Here is a 26,565-nt window from a genome sequence, read left to right on the forward strand (position 1 = left end):
CGCAGCCGCGCACTAACACAGAATATACAGAAGCTGTATATCGTTGTTCGGCAATCATTCTAAGTGATGTGTGTGTGCATTGATGCCATATTTTAGAGGAGTACTGATGTGTTATTGAGTATATTAGGTACACAACGATGAGGAGTGCCGTTGTTTTAACTCAGGTACTGACTGACGTAGAACACAGAACATGCAGTGTTATTACACGGGCCCTGTTACAGTATAGATTACTCCGCGTAAGTGTAATATAGTCCCATAACAACATATCACAACATCCCCCTTGTTTAGCTTCAGAGACAATCCTAGAAAATAAGATCCGATGCATAGCTGTGTAGCAAACATTGCCATGAACTGCATTAATTTAATTTTACAAAATTCAGCTCTGGTTACTATTAAATGTTTCATCAGCACTGTATTATTTAGTTATGGTTACTTGTTCTTATATAGACTGAACATTTCAATTCACATGTCATTTAAGGCTTACTATATCTCTCACAATACTGGTGTAAACATATTAATGCAAAGTTGTGAACCGTGTAATTCAAGGTTGTAAACAGATTAAGTCGAGGCTGTAAACATCTGGCAATCACTGTCAAATGACAAGAGGAACATATTTTTAAACAATTTAGAAAACACATATTAACATTTAGTCTCTGAAAGTGAGCAAGAGTGCATTATACTTGTTACTGGACATAGTCCTTGAAGTGCACTGGCTTGAGCACAGCCCTTCCGAAGCGTGTACGGACTGGCTGAGGGGTGTTGGGGTCTGGTGGTTTGCTTACAGGTTCACAGGATGGTGCAGTCTCTGTCTGTTCACTGTGACCTCTTGACGTTCACCCAGCATTTGTGGCACTGCCGGGTGTGTTCCCCTCACAGCATGTTGTTGTGTCTGTGTGGTGTGTGTGTTGTAGGCTCCACGCAGGTGGCTCCTGCAGCGCCTCAGCATGTGTCCATTGGGTGTCCGGACGATGTAGCTCCTTGGCTCCTTACACTTCTGCTGGACGACTGCTGGGTGCCATGTCCTTCTCTCCTTGCTCCACACCGTCACGTGCTGTCCAGGCTGGAGTGGTGGTAGTTCTCTGCGCAGCTGCGGTCGGTGTTCTTTCATCACAGCTGCTCTGTGGGCTAGGTGTTGACGGTGTTGCTCTTTACCTGGTTCTGCGGCTTGGCAGTAGTGGTGACAGGCCTCCAAAGAGCAGCTCTGCAGGTGAAGGCAGCTTGCTGTCGATGGGTGTTGCTCTGACTTGCAGCAACGCAATGTGGAGGTCACTTTTGTTCTGCTGTGTCCTCTTGATGATGCTTTTGATGTGTCTGACATGCCTTTCGATGAAGCCGTTGCTTTTGGGGTAGTGGGGGGAACTGGTTACATGTGTGATTCCCCACCTTTTCACAAATGCTTGGAAAGTCTGTCCCATGTACTGTGGTCCGTTGTCTGTAAGGATTTCGCCTGGTCGTCCGAACAGAGACATGTAAGACTGCATCTTTTGTGTGACTGCATGGCTGGATACTGGAGTGGGCATTTCATCAACAAGTGGGTATTTTGAGTATCTGTCTACAGTCAATAGGTAGTGGCGTCCGTTGGTTTCGAACAGGTCAGAGGCTATAGACTGCCATGGTCTGGATGTTGTCTCGTGTGGCTTAAGAGGTTGTTTTGGGTTGGCGTCTTGGTGTTCAGCACATACGCTGCATGACCTGCAAACTCTTTCGATGTCGTCATTCATTTTAATCCAATAGACACTTTCTCTTGCCAGTCTATGTGTTTTCTCTATACCTTGGTGTGCTATGTGTAATTGTGTGAGAATGTCTGCAGTCATGGTGTCGGGGATGAGTACCTGTCTGCCCTTGAAGATGACTCCGGACTCCGTGGCAAGCTCGTCTCTGAAGGACCAGTATGGACGTAGATCTTTGGGTAAGTCTTTGATGTTTTCAGGCCATCCCTGCTGAATGAGTTCTGTCAGTGCATGGAGCTTTGGATCATCAGCAGTTTGGTTGCGTAGAGTGTCTTGCTTTTCAGGTGAAAAGTTGACAATGGCGATGGTGTGCCTCTCTGGATCTTCAAACTCTGTGTCGATGCCGTCTATCCGCATCCATCGATGTCGCCGTCGTTCTCGGGTTTGGGAGTCGACTGAGGGTGTCTGCCAGGACCATTTCCGCGCCAGGTCGGTACTTCACCTCTAGTTGTAGCCTTGAGTCTTGATCAGCATAAGCTGGAGTCGGGGTGGTGCAGCATGCAGTGGTTTCGAGCAGATGATGACAAGTGGCTTGTGGTCTGTAATCACAGTGAATGACTTCCCATACAGGTAGGTATGGTATCTCTGCATTCCATAAACAATTGCAAGCATTTCACGTTCAATGTTGCTGTACCTGGATTGGCAGTCGGTCAGGGTCTTTGATCAGTATGCGATGGGTCTGTTGTTCTGCACCAGTGCTATGCCAAGGCCTTTCTGTGATGCATCTACTTCCAGTGTCAGAGGTGTGCTGGCGTCGTAGTATTTCAGACATGCGTCCTCTGTGATGGCAGATTTTAAGTCGTCGAAGCATTTCTGGTGGTCGGCTTCCCATATCCACATAGCGTCATTTTTCAACAGTCCTCTGAGTGCGTGTGCTTTCTCTGCAAACTTTGGTATGTATGTCGCAAGGTAGGTTAACATTCCCAAGAATCTTTGCAGTTCATCTTTGCTTCGTGGTGTTGGCATTTTCTGAATGTCTCTGATCTTTGCAGGGTCTGGTTTTATGCCACTGTCTGTGTACAGGTTGCCAAAGAATGAAATGTTGTTTTGCTTGATGACACACTTATTACTGTTGAACACCATACCTGCCTCTGCAACACGCTCCATCAGCGCAGTCAAGTTTCTGTCGTGCTCCTCTTCATCCTTCCCGTAGATGACAATGTCGTCAGCGCTGCTGGCCACGCCCTGAAGTCCTTCCAGGATTTGGTCCACTTGGCCTGGAAGAGATCCTGAGACACACTCAGTCCGAATGGCAAACGTTTCCAGCAGTATCTGCCAAAGGGGCGGAACGTTGTCAGGATTTGTGACTCTTCATCCAGATGTATGGACCAGTACCCTGCTTTTGCATCCAGCTTACTGAAGACCTTTGCGTTTGCAAATCTGGGATTCAGTTCCTCCACGGTAGGTATTTTGTGGGCATCTCTTCAGGCTGGTTGAGCTTTTGTGGATCAAGGCATATGCCAGGATCCGTCTTTCTTTGTGCTGTATGCAAGGCTGGAGCACCAGTCTGTGTGGTGTTCTACTTTCCTCAGGACATCTTGTGCAACTAGCTTGTTCAGTTCCCCTTGGAGCTTGTCTTTGATGTGGATGCTGCATTTCCGTGGTGGGTCGATAAATGGTTCAACATCAGGCTTCAGGATGAGTTTTGCAGTTCCTTTGAAGTTGCCGATTTGGTCGAATTGGTTGGGGTATGCTCTCATGAGATCAGTACAAGTGCTTACTTTCAAGTGTTTTGGCTTTTCTCTGTCTTCCTTAATGTTATCAGTCTTCCTCTTTACAGTGTCCACATGCAGGGTAACAAGGTTAAGCAGTTCACTCGGGTAGTCCATGACAGCAGGCCCTGGTACATTCACAACATAAAACTTGGCGTTTACCCATCTGGAGTCCTTGTACTGACATGGGATGTTGATGGTTCCATAGCATGGTATTTCATGTCCACTGTATGCTGACAGCTTCATGTTGTTCTTCTTCAGGCGTTGGTATGCACCTGTGTCCTTGCCGTACATCTGCATGAATGTGCGCAGAGGAAGAGTGTTCCCAGATGCCCCTGTGTCGATCTTCAGCCTAAGTGTGTGTCCTTGGCCAGGTACGTCGGGTGGTCTCACGTTGAGTGTTGTGTAGGCTTCATCTCTAGGTGGTTTGCTGCTGATGCTGTGCATGCATTTTTCACTTATGGTGATGGAATGGAACTGTTGTTGGTAGATGTTTTCATCCTCTGGGTCCTCACAGTCAACTCCATCAACTGTGGCTCTATGGTGTGGCTTGTCTCTTCTCCTGGCTGCCCGGTGCTGGTTGTAATGTTTGTTTGGTGGTGGTGGTGGACAGGGCTTACTTTTTCTCTGTGGAGTGGAGCCTGGTTTCTGTTGATGTCGGTTCTTCCTGCAGCACCTCGCCCAGTGTCCCTTCACGCCACACGCAGAGCATTCATCGTTATAGGCAGGGCACTGACGCGGTTGATGGCTTCTGCCGCAGTTCTGACATGCCCGTCCTCGGTGTATGGTGAACCTTTTCTGCAAGTCAGGCCCAGCTGGTTTAACTGCTCGTTGCCTGCTGACAGCGCTTCATTTTCTTCCTTCAGTTAGCACTTCAGCCAAGGAGTAGCCTTTGGGTTTACTGTACAGATCGTTTCTTAGTGTGTCGTGTGGGGTACTGGCTATTATGAGCTCAATCAGACGTTCACTCAGTTTCTCGTGTGAACTGACATTTCAGCGCTAGCGTCCTAGCTGGTAACAAAGTCGTCAGTCGTTTCATTGGACCTCTGTCTGTACTGCATCAAATGAAGTCTGTGTATTCTGAAATTCACATTTAGTTTTAACTGACCTTCGAAAAACTTCCACAACTCCTCTGGTTTCTTTTTATTCTCTTCACTGAGTCCACTCGCGTTAAGTCTCTTTAGGCCTTCATCCAATCCCTCGGCATATCTTCCTAGCTTTCTTAGCTGCGTCCTCTCATCCTCCTCATCCTCCAGATATAGACACATTTCTGTTGAAAAGTGAAATAGCCTCACTCAGATCCGGGTCGGACCAGTTCATTGTTGGCAGATGTGAAGTCATTTTTTTTTTTTTTTTTACGTTTCTCTGGTCTCGAGCTTGAACTGTTGCAACCGCCACTTAGCGTTAGCTTGATCCCGCTAGCCGTTGAAGTGCCTCTCACCCGTCAGGCGGAGAAATAAATTATCCTCGGACAATTTTACTGGTGACTTCTGTTGGCGCCAGGCAGTGCTGAATGGCGTTGTTGGCGATCTTTTTCCGCTGCCACCATGATGTGTTATTGAGTATATTAGGTACACAATGATGAGGAGTCTCGGAGATAAAGTTGCCGTTGTTTTAACTCAGGTACTGACTGACGTAGAACACAGAACATGCAGTGTTATTACACGGGCCCTGTTACAGTACAGATTACTCCGCGTAAGTGTAATATAGTCCCATAACAACATATCACAACAAGTACGGGTGACTAAAACATATACCTTGGTATTTATAAAGCAATTTACTATATATTGTTCATTTCGACGACATTTTGTGGAGCCCCTCCAACTTTTACACCCAGCTCCTCCTCAGCCCCCCCCAACAAACATTTCCTGGCGCCGCCACTGGAGTCTGGTGCCCTAGATTAGGTTATGGATGCTCACTAATTGGACAACAGAATGTTGCATCACTGCTGTGATCATCATGTGTGGTTGGTTGTCCTGGTATGTTGTGTGGTTGGGGTCCCGTCTCATTGGTGTCTCACTTTTCATCACTTCACAGTTGCTGCTGTCGCCACTTGTCTTTCATTCTTGTCTGTCTTCGTGTTGTTATGGTGGTCGGGCCTTCCTGATAGAAGTTGTCTCTTGGCTTTGAGTAGGATGCTGTAGGCTGATCGGGGAGGGCGGATGGGGGCCACACATGCACACCACGTTCACTCATGCACTACATAATTATCTGTCTTGCAAAAACAAATTGCATATATGTGTATTTATGTATATAAATGGTTCTGCCAGTGTGGCTTTTACCATTACTATATATGCAGACAGGGGAGAAAAAAATCCACTGTAGGATAATGTGAAATGTGTGACATTGCCACGTTCAACACGTGTTAATCATTTGGAAAGAGCTTTTGGCCAATTCTACTGGACTTGCAGTAATGGTAAAATGCCCACCAGATGGTGATATTTCTCATTTCAAGAACCTTGAGTACAGGACGCGGTGGGTCTCTGAAATGACAAACATGTTTATATTAGTAGGTGTTGCAGCAAAGTCTGAGGAAGCTTTACAAGTGTGTGAACCAGGATGGAAAAGTCTTGGTATGAGATACGGGAGGACAAGCTCAGCATTTATCCTCATCATTATACCCACTTATTATTTGACTTTTGTGCATGTAGAAATGTGAATAAAGTGAAATGTTAGATGCTGTGAAAAATATAAAATATTCAAATATGTTTCAGAAATTGTTGCACTTCCTGCTGCCAGAATTATGCACAACTGTTAAATTTAAATTGAGAGATGTTTGTATATCCAATGTCAGGTCTTAAAGTTAGATATCAGAATTATGAAGGACAATAAACTTTATGTATTTTCTTGCCTTCCCATAGCCTATGTCTGTAATTTCCCTTTCTGTAGTTTTACCACATTTTCAGTTTCTCTAAGGATATATTCCTGCACTATAGTAATATATGATACTTTTGTTTTCTGTGTGGATATGTTGGGAGTTGTTTTTTAAAGTGCGTAGGAGCAGGGGTGGTGGCCAAGTGGTTAATGCGCTTGGTTTCAGTTCAGAAGGTTCCGGGTTCAAATCCCACCCCTGCCACATTTCTCCATGTAATGTGGAGTTGCGTCAGGAAGGGCATCCGGCGTAAAACTTGTGCCAATTCAACATGCAGATCCACCTTGGATTTGCTGTGGCGACCCCGAGTGCAAACAAGGGAGAAGCCGAAGGGACTTACGTATTAGCTGTTAAATTGGTCGCTAGGTCCTATCCTAGAAGTAAGTTATGTACACATCCCGCTGGTGGCGGTGTCTATCCCTGGATTCCCTGGATGGGGTGAAGCGACTGAGAGTGTACAGCTACTCCTGGACGAGACGCCGGTCCATCACAGGCCACTTTTCCAGTCAAGACCGGTACCCGTTAAGACCTGGGTGGTCCGGGACACAGACTGGTAGCATGAAGCATACAGCTGGAATTGAACCCCACCCTATAGCTTGGTAGTCGAACTCCGATATCCCACAAAGTCATCTGCTCTATAATATACAAATAAATAAAAGTGTAACTCAGTCCTCCATTCTATCAGCTGACCTGTTCAAAGTGACTGGTTACCTAAACTAGATAAACATATTGTTTGTGGCCAGTTGTCTCCTTGTTTTGAATGAAATCTTTTAACCAAATTTCCGCTGATTTCAGTATAAATTAGCTTGGATTTGCTAAAAGTTAGCACCTTTAGCAAATCCAAGCTAACATTATCGCCAGTACCAAAAGACAGCTATGAATGTTAAAAACAATAATAAAATAAAATAAAACAAAGCCAACACATTAGTGGCTAACCACATGGATAATTGTAAGTTATGGTTTTTGTTTGGTTGGTAATTTAAAAAAAATGCTGGTTAAAAAAAAAAACAACCGACAATTGTTAATTTGTGTTACATATAAGTCTACTTGTAGTTGTTTCTATCTAGCTTATAGCTAACTAAACTAAAACATGGCTATGATAAATGTTAAATACAATTTTACCATTTTATCAAATAGAAAGATTGCTTGTAACAAGGTCAAAAAGCTACATTTTTATTTATTTTTTATTTCTGTTAAAGAGATAAGATTTAACTCTTTCACCATCAGAGCTCAGACTTGAAATGTGGAAAGAATAGATTTTTGAAAGTTATAAAACGAGCATGTATTTTATTTTGAAATGCGCAGACGGATGTATCGTTATCAGGGTGGCTGACTTGTTTATTGGTTGTTCAAAGGAGGAGGTGTACGGAGTGGATCTGGATCAGAGTCGGGCTCGGATCTGGATCAGAGTCGATCTGGAATCTGGAGAGCTGCTGGACGGCGGCGGAGCTGCGAACATTTAATCTGAGGAGGTAAATCTCATTTTAATTAAACCCAAACTGAACACATTATTTCAGTTTTGTTTTTGTTTTTTTTTTACTTCTCACCTGCGCTGTTTCATTTAAATATTAATGTTCTTTAACCTTTATTAATTTTAAGTGGATTGGTCCAGTACATTCAAAATAAGTGAACAGTGTTTTTTGATGATAATTGGCCAAAAATTTAATATAATTGATTTTAATTAACAGTAAACAGTCATATTACAAAATATTTCATCTGTTTATGACCCAAATGTGCCTCCAACCAGTTTATTGATGACTAATTAAGTAATTAATTAATCATTTTTTTCCCATCTCCAACGATGTTCAGGTTTGGTTTTTATTTTTCACTTGCAGTCAGTTCAGTTGTCTTTAACCAAAGGGTCAAGAGGTCATGTCCCGAGGTCAGCTGATCTTATTCAAGCTTGTCCTTTTTTCTGTCCGAATCATTGACTAATGACTAATGACTATTGACTAACTTTGGATAAAAGCATCTGCCAAATGTATAAATGTAAGTCTGAGCTTCAGGTTAGTGGAGACCCCTGTGTGTGGTTAAAGGTCTGCACCCAGACTGGATCCACACACAGAACTGGATACGTCTGGGTCTGGATCTACAGCCAACAGCTAATATCCACTTTAAACCAGTTCATCGCTGGTTGAGAATCAACTCAAAAACAACAGCTTTCTTTTGTTCACGCCAACCTGTCTTGAAGGACAGGTTGGCGTGCCTTCCTGTGATGCAGGGGTGCTGAATGCAGCTGAATACTGAACAAGCCTCCGTAAGTTTACTGTTGACTCAACATTCACAGCTAAACCCGAAACAACGAAGACTGACATCATAAATATTTTGGATTTGCTATGTTCAACTATGTTAACCCAAGATCACCGTGGCACCTTATTAATTAGCTAATTGCTTCCTTGTGTTAGCTTGAATAATCTGATTGTTTTTGCAGATGATGTTTGTTGTGCAAGTATCAGGCCTATTTATGCAAAATTTTAATTGAAATTCAAGGCGTCAGGTTTCTTTTTGCAAAGGTTTAATTGAAATTCAAGGCATCAGGTTTCTTTATGAAAAATTTTAACTGTAATTCAAGGTGTCAAGGTTCTTTATGGAAAAAGTTAATAAAAAATTCAAGGTGGCAGGGCTATTTATGCAAAATTTTAATTGAAATTCAAGGCATCAGGTTTCTTTATGCAAAATTTTAATTGGAATTCAAGGCATCATGTTTCTTTATGAAAAATTGTAACTGAAATTCAAGGTGTCAAGTTTCTTTATGGAAAAAGTTATTAAAAATTCAAGGTGTCAGGGCTATTTATGCAAAATTTGAATTTAAATGCAAGGTGTCAGTCTTCTTTATCCAAAATTTTAATCAAAATTCAACATGTCGTGGCTATTATGTAAATTTTAAATGAAATTTGAGGTGCCGGGCTTCTTCATACAAAATATTTAATGAAATTCAAGGCGTTAGGTTTCTTTATGCAAAATTTTAATTGAAATACAAGGTGTCAAGCTTCTTTATGCAAAATTTTAATCAAAATTCAACATGTTGGGCCTATTGATGTAACATTTTTAATTAAATTTGAGGTGCTGGGTTTCTTGATACAAATTTTAATTAAATTTGAGGTGCTGGGTTTCTTGATACAAATTTTTAATTGAAATTCAAGGCTTCAGGCTTCTTTATGCAAAATTTTAATCAAAATGCAAGGTGTCAAGCTTCTTTATGCAAAAGTTTAATCAAAATTCAACATGTTGGGCCTATTGATGTAAAATGTTCGGTGAAATTCGAGGTGCTGGGTTTCTTTATGCAAAATTTTAATTGAAATTCAAGGCGTCAGACTTCTTTGTGCAAAATTTTAATCAAAATTCAAGGTGTCAAGCTTCTTTATGCAAAATGTTAATCAAAATTCAACATGTTGGGCCTATTGATGTAAAATTTTTAATGAAATTTGAGGTGCTGGGTTTCTTGATATAAATTTTTAATTGAAATTCAAGGCTTCAGGCTTCTTTATGCAAAATTTTAATCAAAATACAAGGTGTCAAGCTTCTTTATGCAAAATTTTAATCAAAATTCAACATATTGGGCCTATTGATGTAAAATGTTTGGTGAAATTCGAGGTGCTGGGTTTCTTTATGCAAAATTTTAATTGAAATTCAAGGCGTCAGACTTCTTTGTGCAAAATTTTAATCAAAATTCAAGATGTCAAGTTTATTTATGCAAAATTTTAATTAAAATTCAAGGTCTTAGGTCTGTTTATGCAAAATTTTCATCAAAATGCAAGGTGTGAGGCTTCTTTATGTAACAAATTCAATTCACAATTCAAGGTGTCAGGTTTCTTTATGCAAAATCAAAATTTTAATCAAAATTTTAGGTGCCTGGCTTCTATATATAAAATGTTAATCAAAATCCAAGGTGTCATTCAAAATTTTAATTGAAATTCAAGGTGACAGGCATCATTATGCAAACTTTTAATTGAAAATCAAGGTGTCAGGCTTATTTATGCAAAATTTTGTTCAAAATTCAAAGTGTCAGGCAAAATTTTCTCAAAATTAAAGGAAACCTTTGGGGAGAAAATGTTCATTAAACATAAAATAAAAAATATATTACATATAAAGCAGAAAATAACAGCTTACTTAAGTGCTTGTTCACTTTGTCATCATAACAACTGAATTGTCACTTTTAAACCAATTTTTCCCAACTCACTGAATATCTCTGAAAGTTTAGATTAAAAAATATAAGGTTCATTTTGAAATTACCAGTCATTTATTTAAACTATTTGTAATAAATAATCTTTATTACATGATAAAACAAAGATATTTTGTTGTGTCACATCCTTTTTGAAGCATGAAACAAATTTTTTTGCTCATTGTTAATTTTGCTGATTTCTCCTTCTTCTCCTCCCTCCCTCTGCTTTACTCTCTCCTCTCTGACCTCCTGACTTGCTACCTCCTCTTTCTCCTCCTTGCTTTCCCTCCTCCCTCCTTTCTCTCCCTCTCAGGTGTGTCCCGTCCTCTCGTCTGTCAGGATGCTCTTCTCTGTCAGACTGAATCTCTTCATTTCGGTCCTGGTTTTTGTCTCGCTGTTTCCTCAGCCGACACCGGCTCAAGGTAAGTCCCTGTGTCAGTCTCTGTCAGTCCCTCTGTCGGTCCCTCTGTTGGTCCCTGTGTGAACAGTGCCGGGGCCAAATGGCCTCCAGCCACTTCCTGCCCGCCTGGGCCAAACTTTTAGCTCATTCATCAAGAATTAATTTATTCCAGCATCTCAAATGTTAGGATTTTGTTTTTTAATTTTTCTGTTTGGTTTGAAGTAAGCCAGTTTTGGTCCCATTTACACTCAAGATGTTTCAGTGTAAACTGCTTCAGATGTGTTTGTGAAGTTTCCTTTTTGACGTTTTAAGGTAAAATTAACCAAAGACCCAAATTTCCATTTTAAAAACAAAACGTGTGACGGTGATAAACTTTACAGCTCGAGAACTCAGAACATCTGTTTCCTGTTTGGAAAGTTTTTCTGGGTCATTTTGCTGTACGTGAGGAAAAATTAATCCACGTTCTTCCACCCGCCACATGCACGGTAGTGCATGTGCAGCAGTGTTGTTTTCAGTTCTGTGTGTCTGCACGTGTGAACAAAATAAATTGTGCGAATTTATCCAGTTTTGACCTTGACCTGTGACCTTGATCCTCGAATTGGTCCATCATGTTTGGTATTAAATACGATGGGACGACTGAGGATCAAGGTCACAGGTCAAGGTCAAACTTCTGACTCCGTGTTTATGTATCAGGGATAATTAAACAGCTGGTTCAAGGAACTGTTTGACATTCAACTATGATTATGATTAAACACTAACATGAAGTCGTATATCACCTTTGTATTTGTCGCATAACCTTTGACCTTGGGTGATCTGGAAAGGTCAAACTCAGGGTCATTAATGTGTCGGGTTGTAACCAGTGTGCTTTAAACATAGTGGAAGTGTGTGTTCGCCAAGGATAAAGTGGTTCAACGTTGGATTCATTCAATGTTGCACAGAAACAAATGTTATGATGTCGCAGAATCACAAAGAATCGTTTTACGTGACTCGCTGTCAGACGTGCAGCAGGGCGCCGCTGTTTCACACTCTGAGAGCTCGTTCCAGTTTTTCATTTATTTCACATCTCGTTGAACCTGTTGAGTCTTTTTTTAATCATCATCACTGCCACTGTTTTGGGCATCTCTTGACTAACCTTTGACCTTTGAACCACATTTCTTCAGATATAAAAGTGATGGCTTGATGTTGCGGAAGGTTAGGGTTAGTTATTTATAGGGGTAGTTAGTTATAAGGGTAGTTAAATAAACTCAGGCTGCTACTATGTTTAAATTTCATTCAATAATTTAATCTTGTATTTATGCGACGTAAGATGATTAGCACTACACTTAGCATGTAGCAGCCCCTATGAAAGTCTCTGTGCCGCTCATACACTGTATATATACTGGACAGAGCCTGTGTGACGTCACCCGTTGGTTTTTTACAGAGTCGCGGAAAAGTCAAAATAACCCCCTTTTCTGGGCGTCGCCATGTTGAGAGCCCCGCCCCCACTGTTTCACAATGAACTCATTAATGCATAAAGGGGCGGAGCATGGGTGGCTGCATGTGTGACAGAAAAAGGCTGAACACACCCCCTCTCCCAAGTCTGAAGCTCAAGCTAACAGCTAACCTTAGTTTGGGTGTTTATTAATTCATATTTTTGTGGACTGTGCGGTGGTTCTCAAAACGGTTTATTTTGATGTGGACAGTCAAAGTTATCCGCCACATATTTCCTCAATGATCGTGCATTAAGTGGACCTACCAACAGTGGCTAAAAGTGCTAACACCGTTAGCATACAGTATTACTTATGACGAGAGTTTCACTCAACATGAATATTGCAACAGGGACATCTCAGATGATCCGTTAGGATGTTTCACCGCAAACTCCTGGAATAATGCGGCTTGATGTGACAAGAGAGGAGGAGTCGATGAACACAGTTGCTGTCACTCAAAGCAGCCACACCCACTATTATACACAGACTTTTGTTAATTAAAACATCTTAAACTAAGAGGTTAGAAAAGAATTTGCCCCCTGAACAGTTGTCATGGAGGACAACTGTAAGGCTCTGTATCTATAGAGCCTAAAAACATTTTTTGTACAGAATTAAACATGTTTATTTTGGTTCTAAAGTCAGACTTTTTTAAAATGGGCTTCTATGTGAATGTGCTCTGTTTTGGAACCAGCCTCAAGTGGCCAGTCAAGGAACTGCACTTCCTGGTTGAGGTCAAAATATGACCTAGAGTGTTGCCGCCTGGTGCCGCTAAAACTCCTGACCCACCCATTTTTAGCCTGTGGAAATAAATCTTTTATTGTGAATTCATCATCAACATTAAACAGCTACTCTTAGGATTTGCTGAAGCTGTGCAGTAACGTGTTAGTGCTGAGAAGGCGTGGCAAAGGTTTTTAATGATGTTGTTTTCTGTTCAGACTGTAAAATCTACGGGAGAAGAGTATTTAAGAGTTCAACTCTACTGTAGTAATTTCACTGCTAACTGCAACAAAACAACTTTTAACCCATTTACACCTGACATGGCTGCCATAGTTACCACCAGGAGGCGCTGTGTTAAGGGTAGACCACTGAGGCCAATATGAAAACTACGAAGAGTTTGCAGTCCCCATGCTGCCTACTTAAGACGAATGTCCCTTCATGGAGGGCAACATGATGACACCTCCTAACCGGGCAAAATATTGACAAAGTGCCCGGATGCGACATGAAATTTCAGTAAGGTATATCTTTTATTATATATTACAAATCTAAGATGGAACTCTACTAGTGTATACTAAAGTACTCCTAAATATTAAAAAAGAGAGAAAAAGAGCAAAGAGAAAGAGAAAAAGGAGGAAGAAAGAAGAAGAGACAGAGCCACCTAGGTGCCTGGTCTTGAGAACCACGGATGCATTTTTTCACACACTGAAAAAAGAGAATGTTTAAACCAACTTAAAAAAGTGTTACAATTTGTAAAAAAACCTGAATGAATTAAGTTGTTTGAACTTACATTTGTAAGTTAGAGTTGATTTAACTTTCAAACTTAAGTTGAAACGAGTTTGTAAGTTAGAGTTGATTTAACTTTTAAACTTAAATTCAAACCACTTAATTCATTCAGGTTTTTACAAATTGTAACACTTTTTTAAGTTGGTTCAAACATTCTCTTTTTTCAGTGCATGCATTTTCAGTGCAGACGTAAATACACAAGTGAACACACAGAAAAAAGCTCGCAAAATACGTGTTAAAATACCATTCTTACCTGGATATGGAAACAGTAAAATGAATTATTAATTCACATTATATTATGTAAGTAAAGTATAAAACTTACCCTGATGCCCACACATTCCGAAATATTACTGTTCAAAGTGTACGTTTATCCAATCTGCTCCAGTTGCAATCATTTAATTACAGTAAAAATCCAATAATCAGTTGGTTACACATACACACAATCCAAACTTTGCACACAGGCCACATTAATTTGTTTCACATGGTAAATACATTTTTGTATCCTCAATTAATTTAGCTTTGAATAAAATTCAATTCCAGATGGTTTATAAATGCTCAGATTGTTACAGTAAAAATCCAATAATAAGTTCGTTATTGCACATGGACACTGCATACTTTTACACAATTCTCCTTTGTTTACCGAGCTTCATTCTTTAAGTCTGTGGTGTGGGTGTGACTGAGTGGCACAGCACGGGTCATTATAATCTGCGAGCAGCGGCTCAGTTATTTAAGGCGCAAAATTGGAAAAAAAATCATAGGGCTTGTCGAACAATTTTAATCACTAACGACAAGTATTTTAAATAGACATCGGTCTATCAGGGGAAAATATCAATGAGACATGAGTGAAGAGTTAATGGTCCGTGTCCTCGGACCAGTGGATTTCTCCATTACACAGGCATGGCAGGCAGTGTACACCAGTTTATCGACCAAACGTCACAGACAAAGTAACAAGAATAACCAAGATTACTTAACTTATGGAAGGAAATGTTGTCTCCCTTCTTCCTCTATTTGTGGCTTTGCCAACATGCGCAGCTTTCCGGCATATTCCACCTGTTCCTTGTGTCTATGCGCGCTGCCCACTGATTTGCCCTAATCCAAAATGGCGACCGCGCCTCCTTGCCGGGACACGTCTCATTGCGACTGCGGACTCTAGTTCTCATATTGACCTCTGCGAGGTAAACATTCTCTGCATGCTCTACAGGTGCTTGTTTGCAACTCTACCCTAGTTTACGTTGCTCTTTTGCGCCGAGTGATTTGTTTTTGTTTTTTAATCCGTCCCTCAGCCTTTACTCAACAAGAGATAAAACGTTTCCTCAAAATATCAACTCACACCTTTATAAACAATTTTGTTTTAATCTGCAAGAGCTTCGAAGTAAGTAAGTAAAGTTTATTTGTATTTCAAGTTAAAATTAGAGGTGGGCGGATCGATCCTAATATCGATGATATCGATACCAACGCTGGTATTGATATTGAATGATCTTCGTGTAAAAAGATCGATACTCAAGCTTTTTTTTTTTCTCCCGCACGCACTGACTGCTGTGCACGCTGATTAATCAAAGTCTACTCTCTGTAAGAGGGTTTGTCAGCCCTCTACCTCAGGAGATTTTGTTTTGTGTTGAGTGATATTTTTTTAAACAAAAATATTGATTGTGATAATAAAGTATTTTGTTGTCACATACAATGTTTGGCGAAATTCTATCCTAGGTCTTTTGGATTCTTTGCATCTATGAAGCTTAAATATAAGAAAGTATTGGTATCAGTATTGATATCAGTGATACTGGGCCTGTATTTACTTGGTATCGGATCAATACCAAAATTCCCGGTATCGCCCACTTTGAGTTAAAATCACAAAGTGCTTTACAGTGAAAAAATAAAATAGAAACACAGAAATTAAAAACAGTAGTAACATAAAATGAGTTTGAAGCATCTTTTTCAGAAGGTGTCAAATGGACTTAGATTTTTCATTTTGTTGGTCGTCCTGTTTGGCTGTGTGTCAGATTTAGAGCTCGGCTCGCAGCACGTGTGACGGCGACTCATCACCTCTTTGCACATTTTTCCATAAAAAAATAGATGAGAGTTAAATTTCCATCTCTGTGGCTGAAAGATTTTGCATTTGCTCAGCATCCTGACGCTGCTCACGGATGTCACAGAGAAGATGTTTGACCTTCCAATGTGTGTGTGTGTGTGTGTGTGTGTGTGTGTGTGTGTGTGTGTGTGTGTGTGTGTGTGTGTGTGTGTGTGTGTGTGTGTGTGTGGCTCTGAAATTAAAAAATAAACCTCCAGGTTTCATGAAGAAAAGTATCTACTTGAACACTTTGTTTGGTTTCCTGTGTTTTCTATTGTTCTTGTGTGGCTGAAAACCTGTGGAAGGAAAATCCTGCTCACTCAAGTATTTTTAGTTGAGTCGTGTAAAATCATTAATTGGGCTGTCTTCCAGGATGATGACGTTAATGTGAGTCCACAGTCATCCAGGTGGACATATCAACAAGATATTTCCAGGACTGTAATGAAGAAGAAACAATGTCTCGATGAAGATTATTTAGGTTTTTGACAGACTGCAGGAATGTTTCAGACAGAATGCAGCAGCTCATCTGCTCTGTGGGTCTGCATCCAAATTCAGATCTACTATAAAAGTAAAACGTGTCCAGCAGATACTGACGGTGAGGCATAAGAGGAGTGAAGCAGAGAATAATGTTCATAGCAGGGGTGGATCCAGAAATTTTTGGTGGTGGGGGGGGGAGTTCTGATGAAATGACAACGTAATATTGTCATTGTAAATATACTGTATATGTGTGTGTGGGTATATATATATATATATATATATATATATATATATATATATATATATATATATATATATATATATGAATTTGGATGCAGACCCACAGAGCAGATGAGCTGCTGCATTCTGTCTGAATATTATTACCATAAAAAAAGTACAATTTGCAAAGTAAAATATTTCTTGTTATTGTAAACCATATCTTTCACTGGATTGCATTTCTATAGCACTTATCTATCTGAATCAGAAGTTCAAAGTGCTTTCCATTGATGCCTCACATTCACCCACCCACTCACATACACCAATATCAAGGTGTTGCCATATAAGGTTCTTAATTGCACACTTGGAACAACTGGGGGATTAAGGACCTTGCCCAAGGGCCCTTAGTGATTTTGTGGTCTGGCTGGGGTTTGAACCAAGGATCCTATTACTCTGTACAAGACAATAATATACAATGTGATATTGTTAATTTTTGCAACTAGTAACATTGCCTTAAGTCAACAAACAGGCACATTTTTCTTATCAAACAAGAACAATTTCTAAAAAGTCAGGAACATTATTTTAAAGCTGTGCTGCCTTTCAAATTTCACAAAACTAACAAAATTTAGTTTCTATCGAAATCCAAGCATTAAAATGTCGAGGGGTGGGGTGGGGGACGGTTGTAACATTTTGCTCATTTTGAAATGGATGCCTGCAACATGTTTAAAAAAAAAAAACCTGGGACAGTGGTATGTTTACCACTGTGTTACATCACCCTTCCTTCTAACAACACTCAATAAGCGTTTGGGAAATGAGGACACAAATTGAAGCTTTTTTTTTGCCTGTGCGGATGCATGTTTGGAATAACCTTCCATCTTGCATGATGCACGTACATGGGGCGTGCACACTAACATCAGTAAGAGGTCTTGTAAATCACTTCAGAGGTGTTGTATGGTTTCAAAAACAATGTTCTTAGATTTAGAAGTGGTTATTTCTTGCTGACTCTTAGAAAATGTTTAAGAAGCATATTAGATTTACATAGAAATAAGCTGTTTTGGAATATTTTCCTCCATCTTGGTTTATTGTGTTCGAGCGAGCAGCCAACTAACGTCCCCCTGCCTTTCTCTATTCTGATTGGTTGTTGCCATATGCTTGCCAGCATCACTCACGCAAGTCCAGGGAAGCCTCCAAGTGAACTATGATATCGCTATGGTTTACTTGATTTATGTCCCTTCAGGGGAATAAATTATAACGTTTTCCCAGACAGCATGAATTTTGATCATATTGGCAATGTCATATATGAATCCCTTATTTAAAGGCTAAGAAATAAAATTATAGTTTGCCAAAGAAATTTGTTTATATGACTTAAATCTTTAAAAAAGCAGTACGGTACACCTTTAATCTGAATATTTTTCAGCACATACCATGAACCTTAAGTATACACAGTAAAATCAGCAGTGTTAAATTAGCACTGACAGTGTTAATTTAACATTGGTGATTTTACTGTGCAACAATAGGTCTCACTTGAAAATCCAACTCTGCAAGCATGAGAAATATCATTATGTGTTTCACTAATTACAATGATCAATCATCTAACTCAAAACAAACAGAAATTATTTCATATTGTTGAACACAGTGAGACATGTTCATCTTTTTTTTTTTTCTTCCAGCGGACAATAATGAGTAAGAAATTGTGGCACAGATAAGATTTTGGTGGAGGTGGGAGGTGGGAGGTGGTGCATCCCCCTGTATCCATCCCTGGTTCACAGTTCTCACACCAATAAGGCCGCACACAAGCAAACGGTACATTTCAAAGTCAAAGTTGTGATGTATTTGGGACTTGAGCCGCACTCTGCAGACCAGAACCCGTCTTTTTGCTTCTGAGGCAGAGAGCTAGACGCCACGCGCCGCCCTGAGGTTAGTAAGATCTTTAAATCTTTGCCTGTTGAATCTCTGCAAACTCGGGATGATCTTCTACGTTTCTTTATGAACGTGAACATTTATGTGCAGGTGATAACGGCCTGCTGACAGTCACAGTGTGGGTCTGTAACCACGTCTACAGCAGCAGATGTACACCTCGTAACGAGCGCACAAACACACAGACGTGTTTGTGGGTTTCTTGCTTGTTTTCTGTATCCTGACTGTTTTTTTTTTTTGTTTTTTTTTTGGAATATGAATAAGATTGGGGATTTGCATCCATGTTCTGAGATTTATGTGCATTATGTGGGATTTGTCTTTCTGGTGAACATGATGTGGTGTTGTGCTGGTTTGACTGGAGAATAAAAAAGTTTTATTTGGCACGCAGTGCTCTACAACGGCCTTATTCCAGTGTTAGTAACTGTTTTTGTGGAACAACATTGGTTCTGTGGATTTAAAAGCTAAGATTGTTGTGTACGTGGAGCTTTATTTTCCGGGTTAATCCTTCCAGATCTGCATCGAGGACAACAGCTCTACTCTAGTCTCTTTACTGCCTTGTTCCAGATCAATCCAGGTGCATAAATATGCTGATGTCCAGGTGGACGAGCCTTTTTCTAGGGCTTGGAACTAGGAATAGACTAGATAATACTGCAGGGTGTAGCCCAAAATATAACCGCGGGGTATAAAATAGCCCAGGCTGGATTATACCCCGGAGGTATAGTCTGCTCACCAATACTAGGGAGGGGTGTTATTTCAAAAAATTTGGAAATCTATAAATGTTTGCATGGAATATGGAAATATGCACGGAATAAACCATAGCAGGATAAATTTTTGGTCATTTGGTTCCAAAAACCCATATGGACGGAGCCAGTGAAGATATCGGGTTTTCTCCCTCGGGAGGTCTTCCAGGCACGTCTAACTGGGAGGAGGCCCTGAGGAATACCAAAAGGCACACTGGAGGGAATATATTTCTCAGCTGGCTTGGGAACGGCCTGGGATCCCCTGGAAAGAGGTGCAGGACTTGGCTGAGGATAGGGAAGTGTGGGGGATGAGCTGCTTGGTCTGCTGCCACCGTGACCTGGACACTGTACTGTTTTACGCCACTTTATATGGCATCCAATGAGAAATTGTCGTGAATATTGCGAAATAAATAGGGATGTTGTGGCGCTGAAGCTGTAAAGGAGACAGTTGGCAAATTTCAAGCTCAAAAATATGGTCGAGGGTTAAAATTATGCATGAACCGTGACACTGGGTATTTTATATAACAATGGATGCCGTACTAGTAGACATTCGCAGTTTGTGTATGATACGGTGTTAAAAATTTAAAAAAAATTATCAACATTGTTTAATCAAAAGTTAACAGTGTTAAATTAATAATGAGATAGTTTTTTAAAGATGTGGGCTGTGTACATTTGTTGGTTTTTCTCTCTGGTCTGACAGACTTGAGCAGCTTGAGGCCGCTGTAAAGTGTTTTTGGATTTTTGGTTTGTGTCGTAGGTGTAAACACTCCTGCTGTCTTCAGGAGCGGAATAGTTGATTTCGATTCCAGTGCTTTGACTTTTTGGTGCCCTTTGTTCCTTCTCTGGAAGAGAAAGTTACATTCTCTCTTTTTTCTCGTCCTCCTCCCCGAAGATGATTTGAAAGAGACGCGGAAAGAACAGAAAAACGAAACGCGTCCAGGTGTCTGATTCTGATCAGAGGCGGCTTTGAGGCCGACGATGCGCGAAGGAGAAGACCTGTGGCGTTCCCACGGCGATCAGCACAAGAGAGGAAGATGAGGACGAGGAAGAGGAGGAGAATGGGACTTTTTTAATGTGACATCTGTGCCAGCTCGTCTCTGTGATGTGTGTCCTCCGGCTTGGATGAGGCGCAATTACTCCTTTATTTCTTCCATCCAAACTGTTAAAAACCACAGATGGAGTGACTTTCCTGTATGACGCCAAAAACTCTGGAGGGAGTTCAGTCTGACTTTCAGTTCCATCATAGCAGATAATCAGCCTCTCACAAGCAAAACCAGGAGGCTGCACACCTCCACCTGAGCTGCGATGCTGGATTTAGACATTTCTGACACGTTTCACAACATGTGTTAATAAGCTGCAGTTTGACAAAACGTGGTGTTATTAATACACAAGGAATCAAAAAGTACACAAACACGTCCTTCAATCCAAAGTCTGAACCTGAACAATTCTACAGCTTTTATCTTCTCCATAACATCATTTTAGTCATAGGAAATTTCAGCCGGCCAACTTTTCTGAAATAACAAAATTAAAATTTTCAACTTTTTGACCTAAAGGACACTCAGCAGGTCAACATCCTGTGATTCTGCCAACAAAAAAGTATCATATTTAGTATAATTCACTTTTTCTTTTTTTCTTATTTTTTACTAGTTTGGGAGGCCCTGGGATTTATAATCCAGTGTGATTTATACACCAAAATATATAGATATATATTTTAAAAAATCACGCATTCATTTTTATTAATATTAAAATCTATCTACAAAGCAAGAAGCATCTGTGTGAGTGTCAGTATGTGGCTCGCATATCTCTCTGGCTATTTGTCATATCGGCCTTAGCTTTTGGATGTGGCTTGCGTGTGGCACGATGATGTGCATCCTTTATTATGAAAATTTTGGGAATTAATTTTCAAAACCTTTATTTTGAAACCTTTATTTGGATTAACATTGTAACATTCGTACTGCCAAGATGGCGTGACTTGCTGATGTTACTGGTAGCAAAGTTAAACATCAGATTGTTCATGTTGCTCACACCATTTCACAATAAAACATTTAATGCCAGCATCCTAGCAAATACTTTTACTGTGAAACACATGATGTCCGTGTTCCTTATAGCCGAGATTAACTTGACAACACTGAGGAGACATTAGCTAAAAATTGGTTTTTGTTAACACCAACAAATTTCCCACAATTTGGATGTTACCGTAAGTACATAAGCTGAATAAAATGTATATTTTCCCACAATTTGTACAATGTTTCAGTCAGTACATGAGCTGAATTAAATCTTATATTTGCTGTGAGTTCAAGTTTAAATAAACTGTATTCAGGAGGTTTTGTCAGATTTTTTCCAATAACCTGTTTAATAGGAATCCTTTTATTTTCATATAATTGATAATAAAACTGATTTTTAAAACAATATGAAATACTATATTCAAATAATAATATAAGTCCACTTCTTTGTACATCCCACCTTCAAACACAGCCTCATACGACCATCCGTGAGAAATCTACTTAAGCTCCCAATTTTATATAGGAATAACTACAGGCACTGTACTAGTAATAATAATAATTCTTATTATAATTATAATGAATAGTTATATCAAGCTTTCCCAGGAATTAATGCACAAAACAAAATAAACTATAATTCCAATTTAGTTCCATAAAAATACACTATAATAATACACAAAAATTCCAAATCAAAGAGTTTATAATCCAGAAAAAAGGTGCAATTTATACTCCAGAAAATATGGTACAGGTGTGAACCAAACCTGAATCTGTTTTAAATCCTTTTCTGAGTCAGACTGAACTCCCTTCTGTTGTTTTGGTGCTAATCAGCCACTAATACGCACTAATGTTATTTTTCTTCCCCTAGTGTAACAAACTGGTCGTTGCATGACAGACACTGTGACTTCCTTCCTCAGACACATTTTTAGAATGCTTTTATTTTTTGTGGCACCTCATAAGTTTGTGCCCTTTCTTGTTTCCTTCTGCAGTTTCATCACCACGAAAGTTTCGTGCAAAAGTTTTGAGTCCCACTAAGCTGCACGTGTCGTGGAAAGAACCAAAAGGAGACTTTGAAGGCTACAAAGTTATTTACACCACGAAACCAGGTGAGATCCAGCAGCAATGTGAGATAAAGGTCCTTAATATGTGTGGGAAAGGTGACAACAATTTAAAAAAAACATGTGGCACACCCTCGAATCACTAAGGTGCCCTCGAGCACCTGTTCCATGGCTTATTTTGAAACAGTTTCATTAGGTGTGTTATCATTCCTTATGTTCAAATACACATTCCATGAAAAACCAAGGAGCTGATGGCTGCTCCACTGAGTCTGGTCTGCTTGAGGTTTCTTCCTGTTTTATTTTTAACTGTTCACTTGCTGACATACTTCCTGATGGGACGTGGTAAGGTGTAGATCTTACTCACATTTAGAGCGTTCAAATAGCACAAACACCCTTGACACTGCCGTCATCTCCTCAGCGAACCTTTCAGCCCACACTCAGGGCCACACACAATTCTGGATGAAGAGGACAATTGTTCCAGAGTTGCTGTTCTCAAGATTTTCTCACAGACATCCAGTTGTTAGGAGTTGTTCAGCATGAAGTCAGTGAGAAAATACTGAGAACAGCAACTCTGGAACAATCGTCCTCTTCATCCATAATCGTGTGCGTGTGTGATGTGTAGCCCTGAGCGTGGGCTGACAGGCTCGCTGATTAGGTAGCAGCAGGGTTGATGTTCGTGCTGTCGTGAGCGTTACATTTTCACTCCCAGTGTGCTTAAAAAGGCCTCGGTTTCAGATTCTTCAGCTACGAGGCTTCATAAATCACATCCCAGACAGCAAATAGATCCGGGCCAGATGTAGTCCCACATCTGGTACCAATCCTGAAAACAGATCCGGTCCAGACAGTTTTTGCACCCTGGCCCAGATCCAGCACGGCTCCGCTTTACAGTTCTGGAACAGATCCAGACCAGATCTGAACTGGATCCGCGAAACACCAACCGTTTACAGACCATATCTGGCACGGATCTGGGACAGATGTGGTCCGCATTACAGCACCGTGGCAGGAGCATGGGTCATAACGATAACCAATTTTATCTGCACTTGGTAGAAACTATCCATTAGCGGTTGTAAACTCTGTACTCTGTAATCGTGAGGCTTTTTTAAATACTTATTGCAAAGCGGTTTGTTTCTTTACGACAGTCAAGTTTTATAAGTCCAGGGACACTGATCTGTGTGTTATAGATACAAATCAGTTTCCTCGGATCCGCAGAACTTACCCCTGTAAAACTTGTTCCTGCCATGGTGCTGTGATGCGGTCCACATCTGCCCCAGATCTGTGCCAGATATGGTCTAAACGGTTGGTCTTTTGCGGATCCAGTTCAGATCTGGTCCGGATCTGTTCCAGAACTGTAAAGCAGAGCCATGCCGGATCTGGGCCAGGGTGCAAAAACTGTCTGGACCGGATCTGTTTTCAGGATTGGTACCAGATGTTGGACTACATCCGGCCCGGATCTATTTGCTATCTGGGATGCTAACAAAAGGTCTACTTTACCGGTGTTGCCAAAAATAATCCCATCAGAAGTGTCTCCTGGCACTTTGAAATGTTGCTAGATGGCATGATGACGTAATCATGTCTGATTTGTATATGGCGGGAAGCTGAACTGCATTCTGGTTTTTTGAAGGTTCGTTTTATTTTTTGGTGGAGTGGGGATGGGGAAAACGCAACCAAGTCTCACAGCAGTTAATGAAAAGTACATTAATCTATGGGTTTGTGTTGGAAATGGGGTACTTTTCACAATAGGGGAACAAATTATTTTTGCGACAGGGGCACGAAATATGGGGTTGACGGGGGGTCTGGGGGGGTATGGTTAGGGTAGGGGGGGTAGACACTAACGCTGTATGGTTAGAGTTAGCAGAAGAGGAAGATTATAAATAGCAAAATAAGAAAAAAACTGTGTCACGAAAATCGCGTGCTTTTGGTGATGGGGCATGAAAAAACCGTGAGACTGGGCTGGGAAAACGTGTGAGGAATATATAGTGGTAATTTTGTCAATGGGGTCCCCCCATATTTTTAGTTGTTTTTGTAATTTTATTATATTCAATTAACTGTTTGCAAAATGACCGCTTTGTACGGAAAAAGTTGACAGATTTGTCATTAGTTGCTTGATAGAATTTTTAGTCACTAGGGCAGGTAAAAAAGTTGCTAAAGTTGCTCAAGCCCAGACATGTACCACTGTGACAATGTTACGATTTAAACTCATATGTAAAAGAATAACTGCAAATTATGTTAAAACATGCGAACATGGCCCAAAATAGGAGGTTCAGTGGTCCTCCTCTGTACCTATTTGGAACCCTAAATTTTGCTTATCTGTTGTCACCGGTTGCCCCTGTATTCTCGCTGATGCACAAACTACTTCCTGTGCCTTCCTTGAAATAAATGCAGTTTAAAATACAACAGCAGCTGCGGATCGATACAAAAACATATCTGAACTTCACGCTCTGTCGTTTGCTGCTGGGGCAAAAATCAAGTTATGATGAATCTAAACTTTTTTCCCCCTGAGGGAGTTAAAAAAGTTTTAAAGCGTTTTTCACCTGCACGTGGCTTCATAATTCACTGTGGAGAAAGAGACGTCACAGGATGTAATAAAGCTGTCAGCTCGACTGGCTGCAGCAAGTAGCTTTGAAAGCTTTTTTGTTCTTAAATATGTTTATTGAATGCTCATCATTTCGGTGATTGATGGGTGAAAATGTGTTTTGGGATTGAGATGGCTGCAGCCTGGTCTGTCACAGAAGATAAAATGTCCACATTTTATTGTTGTGATGTTGTGTTTCAAGCATTTACTTTATACTCCCTTATTATCCAGTTTGAATTCAACCTGGATAACGTGGTGAAATGTGTGTAATGCACTTTTTTCCATTAGATTTTCTTCTCTTTCTTCATTTCTGCTGTGTTTTTGAATATCATGGTTCAGAGAGATATTTCATTGCTCTGGGACTTTGTGTCATCACGTGAACTCTATAAATTTCACTGTGCTCCTGATAATGTTCAGCTTTTAAGAATTGAATTTCTCCTGGATTCAACCTTTGGAGCCCAAAGACAATTTTTTGTTTTTTTCAATTTTACCATGCGTTAAGAAATCCTCCTTTTAAGGTATAATGCCCATGTGTTGCTTATCAAAATGTTCAGAACAATCTCAGCTGTCTGAATGTGGACATATAGGTCTAGCCGATTACCTGCCCCAGGGCGGGTTTGATTCAGAGACTAAAATTAAAACATTATCTTCATCAGCAAAGCTATCACCTCCCACCTATCCTGGATTCCAGAGAACTGTTAGGGTGCGACTGAAGCTCAAGAACAGGCAGCTGCTATTATTACTACTACTATGCTGCCGCTACTGCTACTGCTAATTGCAAAAATGAAGAGGTAAAATGTTCAAAGGAAAAAGAAGAGAACAGAAAACTATGACGCCAACCTTTTAGCATACTTGCCGATCATGATGCAGCACAAAAGTGTCTCTTCCCTTAACTGCTACTACTACTACTAGTATGACTAACGTGTCCAGTAGCCTATGTCATTCTCCGTACATCAAAGTATATGTGCTCCAAGTTTGGCTCAATTCTGTGTCACAAAAGTGTCTTTCCCCTTAACTACTACTACTGAAGAACTACTACTACTGAAGTCAATAACTCGTGTTTCCACCTGTGTATGAACGTCTTTGTTGCAGTACTTTATTTTTTTGGTCTGAGCGATTTTGTTGTGGTGTTGGTGGTCTAGCTTCATTTCACCATTGCTTCGCAATCTGTGTTATGTTTTTGTCTTTTTTGCTTGGGTTTGACCAATCAACATCGAGCTCCACCCACAGCATTTCAGGTCCGCCCATAAGTACATATTCTGCAGCTGAGACTTGCCTCGCACTGAGAAAGGTTCCAGAAAATCACTTTTCAGGGGCAGCCCCTGCAGTGGAGCCTCGCTAAAATGGTGCGCTAGTTCCTCTGGTGGAAACAGGCCTTATTTTTCTGGGACTTTGACCTACACCCCGTTGTTGTCTGTTCAATTAAGTTTGAGAGCAGTGAGTTATATTTGGTTGTCTCAGACGCTACATTTCTGTTTTGTCTTGTTGGAGTGACCACATCGGATGTCCACCACACCGTGTCTGGTCTGTTTGAGGTTTCTTCCTGTAAAGTAACAGAAAACATGCACAGAGTTTTTCTTTACAGCTGTCACCAGTATTCTTGCCTATGGGCAGGGTCAGGTCTATACCAGACTGTTGTATATGTCATGAGCTGGTGATCTATAAATGAACTGAGACTGGT

General features: G+C 40.5%; 1 protein-coding gene across 1 annotated transcript in view; it reads left to right on the forward strand.

Moving 5' to 3' along the window:
• The first annotated feature begins 7,671 nt into the window (after positions 1–7,671).
• The window catches only part of LOC117501384 (collagen alpha-1(XIV) chain-like), a 212,155-nt gene continuing 193,261 nt past the window's right edge, over positions 7,672–26,565 (forward strand). Inside the window, exons 1-3 of the mRNA XM_034160248.1 lie at positions 7,672–7,786; positions 10,790–10,898; positions 22,244–22,360. Coding sequence (XP_034016139.1) covers positions 10,817–10,898; positions 22,244–22,360 — 199 coding nt within the window. The 5' untranslated portion in view covers positions 7,672–7,786; positions 10,790–10,816. The remainder of the gene's footprint in view (positions 7,787–10,789; positions 10,899–22,243; positions 22,361–26,565) is intronic.

Source organism: Thalassophryne amazonica, chromosome 20, assembly GCF_902500255.1.
Source record: "Thalassophryne amazonica chromosome 20, fThaAma1.1, whole genome shotgun sequence".
Classification (NCBI taxonomy): domain Eukaryota; kingdom Metazoa; phylum Chordata; class Actinopteri; order Batrachoidiformes; family Batrachoididae; genus Thalassophryne; species Thalassophryne amazonica.